The sequence below is a fragment of the Lipotes vexillifer genome, unplaced genomic scaffold, assembly GCF_000442215.2.
Source record: "Lipotes vexillifer unplaced genomic scaffold, Lipotes_vexillifer_v1.1 scaffold1699, whole genome shotgun sequence".
Taxonomy (NCBI): domain Eukaryota; kingdom Metazoa; phylum Chordata; class Mammalia; order Artiodactyla; family Lipotidae; genus Lipotes; species Lipotes vexillifer.
Genome location: NW_006796961.1, coordinates 1,266,126 through 1,279,956, shown reverse-complemented (window position 1 = coordinate 1,279,956; position 13,831 = coordinate 1,266,126). Strand labels below are relative to the sequence as shown.

General features: G+C 47.9%; 1 protein-coding gene across 1 annotated transcript in view; it reads right to left on the bottom strand.

The window, feature by feature from the left end:
• Positions 1-13,831, bottom strand: part of CACNA1A (calcium voltage-gated channel subunit alpha1 A) — a 242,007-nt gene that overhangs the window by 36,782 nt on the left and 191,394 nt on the right. The window contains exons 26-31 of the mRNA XM_007469118.1: positions 12,787-12,886; positions 10,110-10,270; positions 7,498-7,635; positions 5,555-5,756; positions 3,915-4,079; positions 1,517-1,627 (exon numbers count right to left, since the gene is read on the bottom strand). Coding sequence (XP_007469180.1) covers positions 1,517-1,627; positions 3,915-4,079; positions 5,555-5,756; positions 7,498-7,635; positions 10,110-10,270; positions 12,787-12,886 — 877 coding nt within the window. The remainder of the gene's footprint in view (positions 1-1,516; positions 1,628-3,914; positions 4,080-5,554; positions 5,757-7,497; positions 7,636-10,109; positions 10,271-12,786; positions 12,887-13,831) is intronic.

The following is a 13,831-nucleotide window of genomic DNA, read 5'->3' as shown; positions in this document are numbered from 1 at the left end:
AAAAAAAAAAAAAAAAAAAAAAAAAAAAAAAAAAAAAAAAAAAAAGCTGATGCAGCCACTGATAAAATAAAAATAAATTAAAAAAATAGAGATTCAGGGGCTCCCACCCCACCAAATGAATAAGGATCTCTTGAGGTGGGTCTGGGGCATCATTCAACTTTAACTGCTTCTGTTGGGTTGCAGGCTTGATAGCCACTGTTTTGGAGGAGAAAGGTCAGGTGATGAGCTTTATTGTAACACTTTCTGGTATTTACTGAGTGCTCGCAACACGTCAGGCTTGGACCTTCAGTCTCCAGACACACATTATTTGCATTTGGGGTTTGCAAGAGCTCTTTCGAGGGAGAGGCAGAGGATGGGCCTTTCTTGCAAAGGAGGAGAGAGAGGTGAGGTGACATAGTCTGGATATGATTGGACTCGAGGTCTCTCTGGCGCCAAAGCCGACAGCTTTTACCACCTTGGGAAGCCGAGGTATGACCCCAGCCTCGGTCTGCTGACACCACGGGCTGTAGGTCATTCTCTTCAGAGAGGTGGGCTAAGCATATCCTCAAGTCCTTTACAGTCAGGCCTCTGTATCCGTGGGTCCCACATCTGTGGATTCAACCAATTGCCAATCGAATTGGTTGACTCCGTGGATGCAGAACCTGTGGATGTGGAGGGCTGACTTACCTGCAACCTCTGGGATGTGATATGAGAACATCTGATTTTTATCAGTGACACAGATCATATTGGTAATCCTGCGGGGGTTTGCTGTCTACTTTCAGGATGGAAGGAAAAGCAAAAGTCCAGTTAGCAGCTGGTGAAAAATAAAGATGTAATTTTTTTCACCTCTTATTTCCTGGGCTCCCTCACCTCACCCTACATCCATAGATCCCTTAGGGGGTCAATGGGCCTCGGGTTAAGACCGTTTGCATTAGTGGGAGACAAAATCAAGTTAGTAGGTCATGAGCTGCATTAAAAAAGGAGGGGTGTGACTTCCCTGGCAGTCCAGTGGTTAAGACTCTGCGTTTCCACTGCAGGGGGCGTGGGTTTGATCCCTGGTCGGGGAACTAAGATCCCAAGTGCCATGCCGTGCGGCCGGGGGGGAAAAAAAGCGGGGGGGGGGGACATGGAATCAAGGAGATAGACAACTTCAGAGTATAGGGCATGTGCTAAGGGGAGATACAGATTCTGTGAATATTTCATTTTGGTTGTCTGTTTGTACGTCTGAGTACTGGGCTCCACTGCAAAATGTATTTCTTACTGCGATTGTGGCTAGAACAGTTTGAATGCTATGGACTTGCCTGTCTGGATCTCAGTTTCCTTACCGGCAAAATGAATCATTACCCCTCTCATCGCATCATTTAATAATAGATATGTGCCTGACACAGAGTTTGGAATCTGTGCACATTGGAGGGATGCTCAAGTCACCATTGGGGTTGGGGGCAGGGGGTCCAGGTGGGGAGACCACCACCCAGCACCCAGTGCCCCTCTGGGCTTTCCCTTAACCCACAGCTCTAAGCTCGAAGGCTGGACTTACCAGAATCCCAAAAGCCATGACTTTGAGAACACATTCCAGAGAGAAGAGGGAAGTGAAGACAATGTTGAATACCCTCAGGGCATTTTCATAAGCAACAGAGGCCCCATAGAACTAGAGAAGAAAGGGAGCAGAGCAGTGGGGTCAGTGGGCACAGTGTCGAGGAGCAGGGCTGGGGTGGCTTTGTGGCTGCCCTTTCCCCCGGGGGCAGGCAGGACTCAGACACTTGGTTTCCCTATTGATGTCCTGTGGAGCCAGCCCGGGGCCCCAGGGCAAGCTCTTCACTGGCTGGGCTACTCTTTTCAGGTCAAAACGAAAATTCCTTTCTTGAGTCCTATCTTAGCAGCCGAGATCCCCGGGAGAGCCTGGCCCTATCGATGGGCCTCCTGATGGGATGCAGGATGTCTACAGCATCCTCTTTGCAGTCATTTCTTTCTTTTTTTTTCTTTCCATATGTCTTTTTTAATTCTTACCTGTACACACCTATGAGACCACTTCCCAGACCAAGATGTAGAACATTTCCAGCACCCCTCCCGAAAGTTTTCTTGAACCCCGTCCCAGTTGATAACCCCCGCCCCCCGCCAGAGGTAACCGCTATTCTGACTCCTTATGACTCTTGCCCAAACTAATCAGATTTGAACCGGTAACCTTTAAATCTAACTACCAGGTTACAGGAAATCCAGCAGATGGAGGAAACCAATGCACCCAGAGATGGGACAATTTTCATTCAACTCAACTGGTTTCCTCAAAAAGTTAACAGCGCAGGGTGGTGGGGGGTCGGGGGTGGGGCAGAGGACAGAGATTTAAAAACAAAAAACTGGAGACCATGTGTAGCCATTTAGATCTTGGCTCAAAAACCAACTTACTGTAAAAGACGTTTTGGGGACAATTCAATATGGATCTTATGGTGTTAACACTAATTTGTCAAGCATAATAACATGTAGGAAAATATTCTGATTACTTTGGAAAGCACACTGAAGAATTTAAGCGTGAAATAGTGTGGTGTCTATCATTTAAAACACTTTAAAAAATAGATGAAATGTCCAGAATAGGTACATCCATAGAACACAGATTAGTGGTTGCCAGGGGCTGGGGGAAGGGGGATAGGGAGTCACTGGTCATGGGGATGGGTTTCCTTTTGGGGTGATGGAAATGTTCCGGAAACAGATAGGGGTGGTGGTTGCACAACATTGTGAATGTACCAAATGCCACTGAATTGTACACTTTAAAATGGTTAACTGTAGGTTATGTGAATTTCATCTCAATTTTTAAAAAATGAGAAAAAAAATAGATGAAGCAAACATAGCAGAATGTTCCAAATGGGTAACTCTGGGTGATGGAAACTGGGTATTCACAAGCGCCTGGATACTCAGGATGTGGTCCAGGGACCTGCAGCATCCGCATCACCGGGATGCTGGTTAGAACTGTGGAGTCCCAGACCCACCCAGACCTGCTGACCCAGAATCTGCATTTTCACAAGATGCCCAGCTGATCTGTGAGCAGTTTGAGAAGGGCTGTGCTGTTCTATCTTTCTCTCTTCTGTTTGTTTGAAACTGTTATGTTCCTAACAATGAAAAGACAAAGCACTTGCTTATGGAGATGAATTTTCAGGTGAATACAGGCACTGATTTTTTACCAGTTCAAAAAATCAACAGCTAAATTTGTTGAGTGTTTTTAAGAATTGAGAAATGTGCTAACGTCTTTGCAGGAACTTTCTTATTCAATCCTAATCCCCACAGGGGGCAAGGAACGTGCTATTATTATCCTTCCCATTTTATTGACAGGGAAACTGAGCCCCTGAGATGCCACTGGTCACTAGTGCAAGGTTAAATGGTGAATTAAATGGCAGAGCTGGGCTCAAATTCAGGCTTTTGGTCTCCAAAGCACAGGGTGAAAGGTTTTGACTTTTCACCCTGAAGAGGCTCCACAGCCCCGAGGTTCGCAGGGTCTTTACCTGCCCTTCCCTCCTCATTTCTTTCATCAAACATTTATCAAGGGGCTCTTGTTCCCTCTGAGTTAGGCCCTCTCTGAACCCCTGAAATTCAGGGGTTATCAGTACTTGTCTGGCCCCTCGGAGCTCACAGGCAGGTGGTAGACTATCAGGCAACCCAACACTGATATCGTGGCACGTGAGATAACAGACAGGATGCTTGCAAACACCTCATGAGGTCCTGGGAAGTCAGGGAAGGCTTCCTAGAGGAAGGGCTCTGCAGGGGCAACTGGAAGGGGCTGGCCAGACAACGTGGTGGGAACCGTGTGTCAGGCAGGGGGCACAGCAGGAACAGGGGCTTGGTGGTGACACCGAGTGTGGTCTGCCTGGGAAACTCGTAGCCGGTTCTGTTTTGCGTGGGGCAGGGGTGCGGTGGGGATTAAGCAGTGCCTGGGGGGAGGGGGGACTCACCTTCATCATGAGCACGATGGTGTTGAGGGCGATCATGGCCATGATGGTGTACTCGAAAGGCGGGGACACCACGAACTGCCACATGCGGTACTGGAAACTCTGCTTGTTCTGGGGCATATGTCGGGTCAGGGGTTTAGCGCTGATGGCGAAGTCAATGCAGGCCCTCTGCGGGACAGAGCGCAGCAGTGTGAGGGCCTGAGGCAGGAGAGAGGTGGCTGGACACCCAGCACCCCCCATCTCATTCGATGCAGCTCTTCTGCACGTCTGCCTGGATGTCTGCCTCTCTTGCCCACCCCACACCCCCCATAAGCTCCTCGTCATGAATGTTTTCTTGTGCGGACACTCCCCCATTATCTCATTGAATCCCCTTAGCAAACATGATCAATGGGTACTATCAGTTGCCCCCACTTTGCAGATGAGGAAAATAAAGGCTCAGAGAAGTTAAGCCTGACGTGGCACAGCTGCCTAGTGGGCGAACCTTGAATTTCAACCAGAGTCTGACATTGAAGCCTAACCATTCTTTTTTAAAATTTTATTAAAGTATAGTTGATTTAAAATGCTGTGTTAATTTCTGCTATTCAGCAAAGCAATTCAGTTGCTTTTTTCATATTTTTTTCTATTACGGTTTATCACAGGATATTCTATATAGTTCTCTGTGCTATACAGTAGGACCTTGTTGTTTATCCATCCTATATATAATAGTTTCCCTCTGCTAATCCCAAACTCCCAATCCTTCCCTCCCCCCGCCGCCACCGCCCTTGGCAGCTACAAGTCTGTTCTCTATGTCAATGAGTCTGTTTCTGTTTCATAGATACGTTCATTTGTGTCATATTTTAGATTCCACATAAAGTGATACCATATGGTATTTGTCTTTCTCTTTCTGAGTTGCTTCACTTAGTATGATAACCTCTAGGTCCAACCATGTTGTGAAGCCTAACCATTCTTTCTTACCGACTATTTTGCTTCTCCTTCTCTTTGAGGGAAGGAGACAGGGAGGAATAATAATTATTTAGTCTTAGAGGCCAAAAAGCAGAGGAAGAATGCATTCTAGGTCCTCCACCTAGCTTGGATGATTCTAGAGAAGCAAAAGGTCATGTGTATACTCTCTGGTGGACTGGATTTTCATTCTTAAATATTCACCACCCCTCCCTGGAGGAGATTATACTTCCCTGCCCCACTGACATCAGACATGTGACTAGCTCTGGCTAATGAAATGTGAGAAGTGACACATGTCACTTCTGGGCACAAGCCACAAGAGTTGGACCATGGTTTGCCATTCTCTCTTTTTTATCTGAAGCATCTTAGAGGGGAACCAGAATAAAGATGACATGGAGCAGAGCCACCTGGACATGCAGTCCAATTCCTTTGTGGATATCTGGCATTGAGATGTGAGGGCTGCTTGTTACCGCATCATAACCTAGTCCAAACTGACTGATACATACACAACTACTCTCTGATGTGTTTTCCTCTGGAAACCCCATAAAGGGCTGCCCTTCATGCAGACTGGATTCTGCTTGGAGAATGCTGCTGTTCCCTCCCCCAGACGCCCCCAGAAGCTGGTTCCTCTGTATGTGTGTGTGTGTGCATGTGTGATGGGGGGGTGTCAGTTTTTAAGTGGGGATGTAAGTGGGAAGTGGTACCTCATTTTTCTCCAGGCTGTATTCCTCCATCATTTTGTCCCCTTGCTCCTGGAAGGTGATGATGATCAAGGCCACAAAGATATTGACAAAGAAGAAGGGGAACACCACAAAGTAGACAACATAGAAGATGGACATCTCCATGCGGTACCCAGGGCTGGGACCCTGGTTCTCAAAGGTGGCATCCACGGAGTGCTTGAGGACCCTGTGAGGACCGGGGTGGGGAGAGGGGGAAAGTGAGACAGGGGAACAGAAATGGAGGAAAATATTAAGAGGAAACAGAAAAGAAATGAAGAGTCGTCACTGTTTTCTGACTGCAGTCACTGTGGTTACTTTATGAAGCCGTAATCTTCCCACCTCTTTTGCCTGTGGGGAGTGTTGACAGCAATGTCAGTTACTTCTACTGCCCTGTATTGAGGGCCTGTTATGTGCCAGAAATGATGTTCAACATTTTATTCATTTTCTCAGCAACCCTCTCAGGGAGGTTATTACTGGCTCCGTTTTGCACACAAGGAAACTGAGGTTCGGCTATAGATCACCCACTCAGATGCGGCCAAGGTGGGATTTGAAACTAGGTTTGTGGTGATGAATGGGAGTGAGTAGGGGGTCACGGAGGTAGGCGTATGTGTGTGTGTGTGTGTGTGTGAATATTTAAGCACAGGTGGTCGTGGGAGCCAAGGAGGGGTAATGAGGATGCACATGGAAGTGAGTGTATGTACGGCTGCTCTGTACATTTGCACAGATCACTCACTGCTCAAGTGCTCTGCGTCTAAGGGGCACCATTCATACTGTAGACCTGATAGATCTGTGTATTAATGGTGACAACTTTTTTGGCAGGTGGCCATAAAGTGCCTTTTTGGAGCAAGATCATTAAGTATATTGCAACGCTTTTCTGACAGATGGAAGTAAAGTCTGTTGAGGAATGGGTGTCTTTAAAAATTCGCTCAAAGGTGCCTGAAGGGCTAGCGCTGGCCCCGCGCGTGTGGATACTGAGTGTGTGCATGGGTGATTAGACAGGCATGTGTCGGTTGGGGTGTTTGCTGAGCGAGGGAGGGAGGTGAGGATGTTGAAGGCACCCACTGGAATCTACCAAACCTTCAACCTGCGTTCAGCCGAGATCTCTGGAGGCACTTGCCATGGGCACAAATTCAGCGGCTGTCAAACCCCTCAGTAATCGAGATAAATAACATTTCACTGTAATATTTAGTATTTCCTGCAACATGTTAAAAAGTCAAAAGAAATGCCCCAAGGCCCCTGATGAACAAAATCTCAAAAATTTAAATTTTGAGGCCTTCCCTAGCAATCCAGTGGTTGCGACCAGTGCTTCCAATTCAGGGGGCGCAGGTTTGATCCCTGGTTGGGGAACTAAGATCCCACATGCCACGCACCGTGGCCACCGCCCCCCCCACGCCACCGCAAAAAAACCCCACCCCCCAAACAAAAAAAAAATTAAAAAAGAATTAAAGTTTGGACTTGCACAAGTCAGTCTCACCCGTGTCACCCCAGCCTTAGCCCTGTCTGGGACAGACTGGTCCTGTGGTCAGACCGACTTGGAAAATGCCAGGTTCACACCCCCCTGGCTTGGAGGTTTTTGTTCACCAGCACCGGAAGGGTTAAGAGGATGTGACCGCATGTGTACGTACATGCGGCCTTTCTGTAAATTAGAAACGGTGCCTGTTCTGGGAGCACACAGCCCCGTACACTCAAGGGGTTGGCAAGCCAAGCGACCGCTGGATTTCTGCCCCGAGAAGCCCAACCACACCACATACGGGGGATGCTGTTGCGCTGACGTCTTGCATCTTGCATTGTCCCCACTTCTGGAAGCCAGGAGCAAACCCCTCCCTCCCTCAGACCTTTCTCAGCACTGGGCTCTTGGACCCTTTCTTCCCCTGCTCGCTGGAGGCCCCCGAGCTCCTCCCGTGGGGCTTTCTGACTGGACCACTTACTGTGGCCAGCCTTCTCCCGTGGACACGGTGAAGAGGGTAAGCAGAGCCCATAGCACGTTGTCATAATGGAACTCATATTTCTTCCACTCTCGGTCCCGCGCCTTCACCTCGTTCTTCTCATAGAGGAGGTACTTGCCACTGCCACAGAAAGTGGTGACCATTAGTAAATGGAGGGACGCCCGTATTTGGCCACCAGAGAGACGGGAGAGGGGGAGGAAGAGGGGCTCACCAGCCCACGCTGCTTCCCACAGCCCAGGAAGCCCGTTTCTCCCTGGAGCTTGTGTGCATCCATTTGGAGATAAATCCACAGATGATGTCACAGCCCTGCGTCCAGTGGGAGAGCCAACTCAGAATCTTGTATCCTTTTCCAACTTGAACACTTCTAGACCCAAGGGTGGGAGCCTCAGGCTTGGGGGGAAGTTGAGAGCAGGGAGGGAGACAGGCACATTTCTGGGTTCATCAGGCCAAGGGGGGCAGCCGCTCGCTGTTCCTTCTCAGGGTAGGAAACAAAGGTTAGCCCCAGACTCCTAGCCCAATGCCTGGGATCCTTCCAAATCCAGGAACCAGCCACCAAAATAACCACCGGCTGCCCTTTGGTGCACAGTAACTGTTTATACTAGTGACGAAAGCAATATTGACTGGGCGCTTGGTCAGTGAGAGGCGCAGCACTTTCCTGGACTGAGTCCAGAACTTTCCATCATGAGGATGACCCAAAGATGGGGGGATTTCAGGTCCACAGCCCCTTAGCCACAATTCTAAAATCCACAGAGCTCTGAAAACCAAACATTTTTTCCTAATCCGGCAGTTGGCAAGTTCCAGCCTGCAGAACAAATCTGGATCTGGCCCACAAGCTAAGCACTGGTTGTTTACAGTTTTAAATGGATGAAACTGAAAGAATTCATTCATGACAGATAAAAATGATAAGAAATTCAAGTTTTAGTTTCCAGAAAGAAAGTTTGATTGGAACACAGCCATGCCTATTCTTTACCTATTGTCTGCGGCTGCTTTGGAGTTGCATTAGGTGCAATGGAAAGCGTACGCAAAGTCAAAGACAGTTACTATCTGGCCCTTGACAGACAAAGTCTGCCCATCTCTGATCTAACGCGTTTGGCAACAAAACCTGACCCAATTGCATGTGAGGCTCTTTGGACTTGTTATTTATCCCATTTGGTGCAAATAGTTGTATGTTCCCAGGCAGAAATATTGCATTTGATCACAGGGCTGCCTTAATTTAACTGTGTTGCGTGCTGTGTGGGACATGCACCCCAGAATATTTCTAAAAATCTCAAAGTATTCTGAATTTTGAAACACATCTGCCTATAAAGGTTTCATACAAGGGAACCGAGATGTGTATTAATATCCCCTACTTGACAAAGGTGGCAACTCAAAAGTTAAGCAACCAGCTTATGGCTCCTTCTGAAGCCATGCGTCAGAGGCTCCTATTCCAAAACTGTCTTTCTTTCTACTTACAGATCCAAGCTGGTTGTAATCGGGTCAACCCCAACGCCCAACACCTCAGTTTCCAAGCCCAGGATGAAATGGAGAGGACCCTATGGTCCTTCTGCCTCCATGTCCTTAGCCTGCCTTTTGTCTATGCAAAAACTTTAGCCAAAGAATGAGTTTAATCAGAAAAGTGAGAAAATGTGGAAGCAAAGGAAAACAGTCAAAGGAGACCAAATAATAATAGCTTAGTCATTAAGCAGAGTCAAGGACCTTTAGTTCCTTCTCAAGGGCTCTAGATAATATTCTGAGCCATATCCTTTGATCTGTCTCATAGATACTGAAACCCCACCAGGCAGAAGAAATCAACTACATAATGACCAGACTATAGCCATGACATAAGCTGCCACAATTCTGAGAATTGGCCTCAAGGAAATGGGAAAAAACTGACCCTGGAACTGAAGATTGACTGTACTTAAAACAATCAAGATGACGCTGATCAGACCACCACATGACCAATTTCAAGATGACTGTCAGGGCTTCCCTGGTGGCGCAGTGGTTAGGGATCCGCCTGCCAATGCAGGGGACACGGGTTCGAGCCCTGGTCCGGGAAGATCCCACATGCTGCGGAGCAACTAAGCCCGTGAGTCACAACTACTGAGCCTGCGCTCTAGAGCCCACGTGCCAAAACCACTGAAGCCCACGCGCCTAGAGCCTGTGCTCCGCAACAAGAGAAGCCACGGCAATGAGAAGCCCGCTCGCCGCAACTAGGGAAAGCCACGCACAGCAACGAAGACCCCACGCAGCCAAAGATAAATGAATAAAATAAATAAATTAAAAAAAACAACAGTTGACTGTCACAGCAGACCGTGCTGTTTCTACATGTAGCTCCCTCTCTCCATCTATAAAAACTTTTGTCCACCGGTTGTCAGTGGAAGTTGGCCTTTGGACGAGAGTCTGCCCTCCCTGCACCAACCCCCACCCCCCGCCCCCCGCCCGCAGTTGCTGGCATCCAAAATAAAGCAAACGTTCCTTTCTACCAACTTTGCCTCTTTATTGGCTTTTGAGCAGTGAGCAGCCGGACCCCACTTTTGGTTACAAAGAGACTGGTGCATCTGGCCGCCCCCGACCTGCCAGCCCTGATGGGGATGCCTAGGAGAGTCAAGACTCACCGGCAATCTTTCTCAAACTCCTTGGACTCATCGGTGCAGTGGAAGAACTTGCCCTTGAAGAGCTGCACGGCCACCACGGCAAAGATGAACATAAAGAGCATGTAGACGATGAGGATGTTGAAGACATTCTTGAGTGAGTTCACAACGCAGTCAAACACGGCCTGGTGGGTGGGGTGGAGACGGCGTGAGGGGGCTGGGCACAAGCACAGCCTCCACCTCCAGCAGCTCGTAATACCCAAGTATTGTCATTATTCCTATTTTACAGGCAAGGACATGTCAAGTCACTCGGTTACAGCCAAGTCACTCGGTTAAGGCCACGCAGTTCTGAGAAATTCTGAGTTTCTGAATTCTGACTCAATTCTGAGTTTTTATGCCTCGAAAACCCCCCAATTTTAACCCCTGGGAAATGGGGCCGCTTCTCCGAGCTTCTCCAAGGTCAGCTCATGGCTCTTCAGGGCAAGAGGAAAGGTCCTCGATGGAGATGTCATTTCCTGTTCATTCTGTGTCCCTGCTTCACGTCACTCCCTTCCCCATAATCTGGAGTTGTGGTCCCCTCCCTTTTGCCCACTGATCACTTGGGGGCGCTCTGGATTTGCGAGCTGACTTCACGTGCCCTGGAGATTCTGCCCTGCGTAAGATGGAATCCTTCCGTCCTCCTCCAGAGAAGGCAGGGGTCCCAGCCTGGAATGTCCCCCACCGCATTCTGCTATTTATCACAGCGGGTCCTAACTACAAGTAGGCATCAAGGATTGTCAACCTACTGGAATCACACGTTAGCCCTGCCGGCTTCCCCTGGGGGATAGAGTGCATAGCTTTCATAGGGGGCTGTGACCCAGAAAATGGCAAACAGCCACTGAACCGACTACTTCTGGATTCCACATATCTCAGTGCAAGCGAGCTTTCCCCTCCAGAGGGCAGCCACATTTCCTCTTTGAATATTTATCAACAAAAAGGGGGCATTCAAATCATTATTTCCCAAATCATGGGGGAGGGGCGCACCACCGGTGATATCAGACGTACTTTTAGGTCCTATAGGACCCCAAGACCAAGTAACACTGAATCACATGGTAGCAAAGTTATTCTCTCTCTAATGCTTTCAATCCTTTTGAGTGAAGGAGAAAGTCTTCCTTAGTTGTTACTGTGTTAACACCTAACATTTACATTTTTCCTTTTTTTTTTTGGCTGCGCCATGCGGCATGCAGGATCTTAGGTCCCTGGCCAGGGATCGACCCTGTGCCCCCTGCATTGGGAACACAGAGTCTTAACCACTGGACCGCCAGGGAAGTCCCTGTACTTTTCCTTTTTAACCAAGAAAGAGAAAGTATCCATGCTCAAAGTCTTTGTCAGGCAATTATTTTGGGCTAGATTTTAATAACAGTTATCTTATATTTTGAACAGATATTTAGTTTTACCTTCTATTAACAGTGGGTTTTGGTTTTCCAACTTAAGAAACTTGACAAGCATTTCCTTTTAAAATAAATCCACTAAGTAAAAAATAAAGTGACTTAAAGCAACGTATTAAGAAAGAGATAATACAGGTGATCCTCAGGTGCATCATAAATTGAAAAGGGGTGTTTGAATGACTAGATTTCATTTCCTTCTTTTTTTTTTTTTTTTGAAACAACAAGCTTTTGGGAAATTCTGGTTCATGCTATTTTTTTCAAGTTTCATTTATTTATTTATTTATTTATTTACTTACTTACTTACTTACGGTACGCGGGCCTCTCACTGTTGTGGAGCACAGGCTCCGGAAGCGCAGGCTCAGTGGCCATGGCTCACGGGCCCAGCCGCTCCGCGGCATGTGGGATCTTCCCGGACCGGGGCACGAACCCGTGTCCCCTGCATCGGCAGGCGGACTCTCAACCACTGCGCCACCAGGGAAGCCCCTATTTATTTTTTTTAATTGAAGTCTAGTTGCTTTACACTGTTGTGTTAGTTTCTGCTGTACAGCAAAGTGAATCAGCCATACGTATACATATATCCCCTCTTTTTTGGATTTCCTTCCCATTTAGGTCATCAGAGAGCTCCGAGTAGAGTTCCCTGTGCTAAACAGTAGGTTCTTATTAGTTATCTATTTTACACATAGTAGTGTATATATGTCAATCCCAATCTCCCAGTTCATCCCACCCACCCTCCTTTCCCCCTTGGTATCCATACGTTTGTTCCCTATATGTCTGTGTCTCTATTTCTGCTTTGCAAATAGCTCATCTACACTATTTTTTCTAGATACCACATATATGCATTAATATACAATATTTGTTTTTCTCTTTCTGACTTACTTCACTCTGGTGGTTCATGCTATTTTGGAACAGGAGATATTGGACCCTAGAATAGGCAGGTGGAAAGTTAAAGGTTATGTGGGACCAGAAACCTAGTTTCTGCTTCCCAGATTAGGGTTATGCCCTGTATCCACATGATGCCTTCATGGGATTTAAGAAAAGGGATCTCAACTTTGCAAGAGACATTTCATCTACTGGAAAATTACCATGATATACAGATTTTGTTCCATTAACTCACTTTACTGCCATCTACTGGAGAGTTGTAGTAATAAGTATATCCAAATATAATGGCTGTGCTGTTAGCAGCATCCCTTTCAACGTACTGTCCTTGAGCAGTGTGCAACCTGCTCAACTGTACGTGGCAACCCTGAAAGATCTTCCACATACCCCAATCTCACCTTGAGCTTTGGCAACCGCTTGATGGTTTTAAGAGGTCGTAGCACCCGAAGGACTCGGAGGGATTTAATCGTGTTGATGTCCTTTCCTTTGCTATTGCCACTGTGGAGGGATGTTAGAATGGGGAGAAGGGAAAAGAGGGAGCCAAGGTCAGGCTGGGTGGTGGGTGGTCCACAGCCCCAAGTGGCCCCACCCTCCCAGGCTTAGGAGTCTGGGGTGGGCCTGGCATAGCCATGTCCTTCCCAGGGAAGAGTAGTCAGCTCCCTTGCTACATCTGGGCTCAAGAGCTAGTGAGTAGATGGCCCTTTGTGCTTTTGGTCTCAGGGTTTGTTGAGGGCCCTGGCTGAGCCTGAACAGCTGCATGGGGTGGCTCTTGGATCCAGCACGAGGAAGTTGGCTGCTCCCTGTGTGCTCTCTTTGGAGGTGGTCTTAGTGAGCTTTTAGAAAATGGGATTCCTCCCTCTTCCAACAGGATCCAGGAAATGCTTAAAGTGGCCTTTAAACCAGAACTCCCTTCCCCCACCTCCTGCCCCAATATTCCCTGAGCCCACAGGAGCGGAAGGAACCAGAACATCAGATGTCGAACCTCTGCCTCATGCTTTCAGGGTATCTGAGCTCATCTTTGTCAGAGTGCTGCACAGGGGTTCAGTCCAGGGTCTACTGGGCCTGAGTCTTAGCATTGCAGATGTCATGACACCCTTAGCCAACCATGATTCAAGCGCCCCCAAAAGGAGGGCATTGGCTGTGGCCATCAAAGGCTTGTGATTAATGGAACTCACCACCCACCCAGCTGCCCAAGCCAGAAACCCAACACTCGTGTTCAGTTTCCTGTCCTCTATCCTCATCCCCAATGGGTCACCCTCCTACACATGGCACCATCATAGGTCAGACCCCTGTTATCCACCTCCCAACTTTCCCCCCCACTCCCTGTCTCTCTCTTCTTCCATCTTTTCTGCACACAGTGGCCAAAACCAATGACCATGTCACTCTCCTACTCCGACTCCTTCTGGAGCAACTGAATTCCTAGAAGTGCAAACTCCTAGCTCG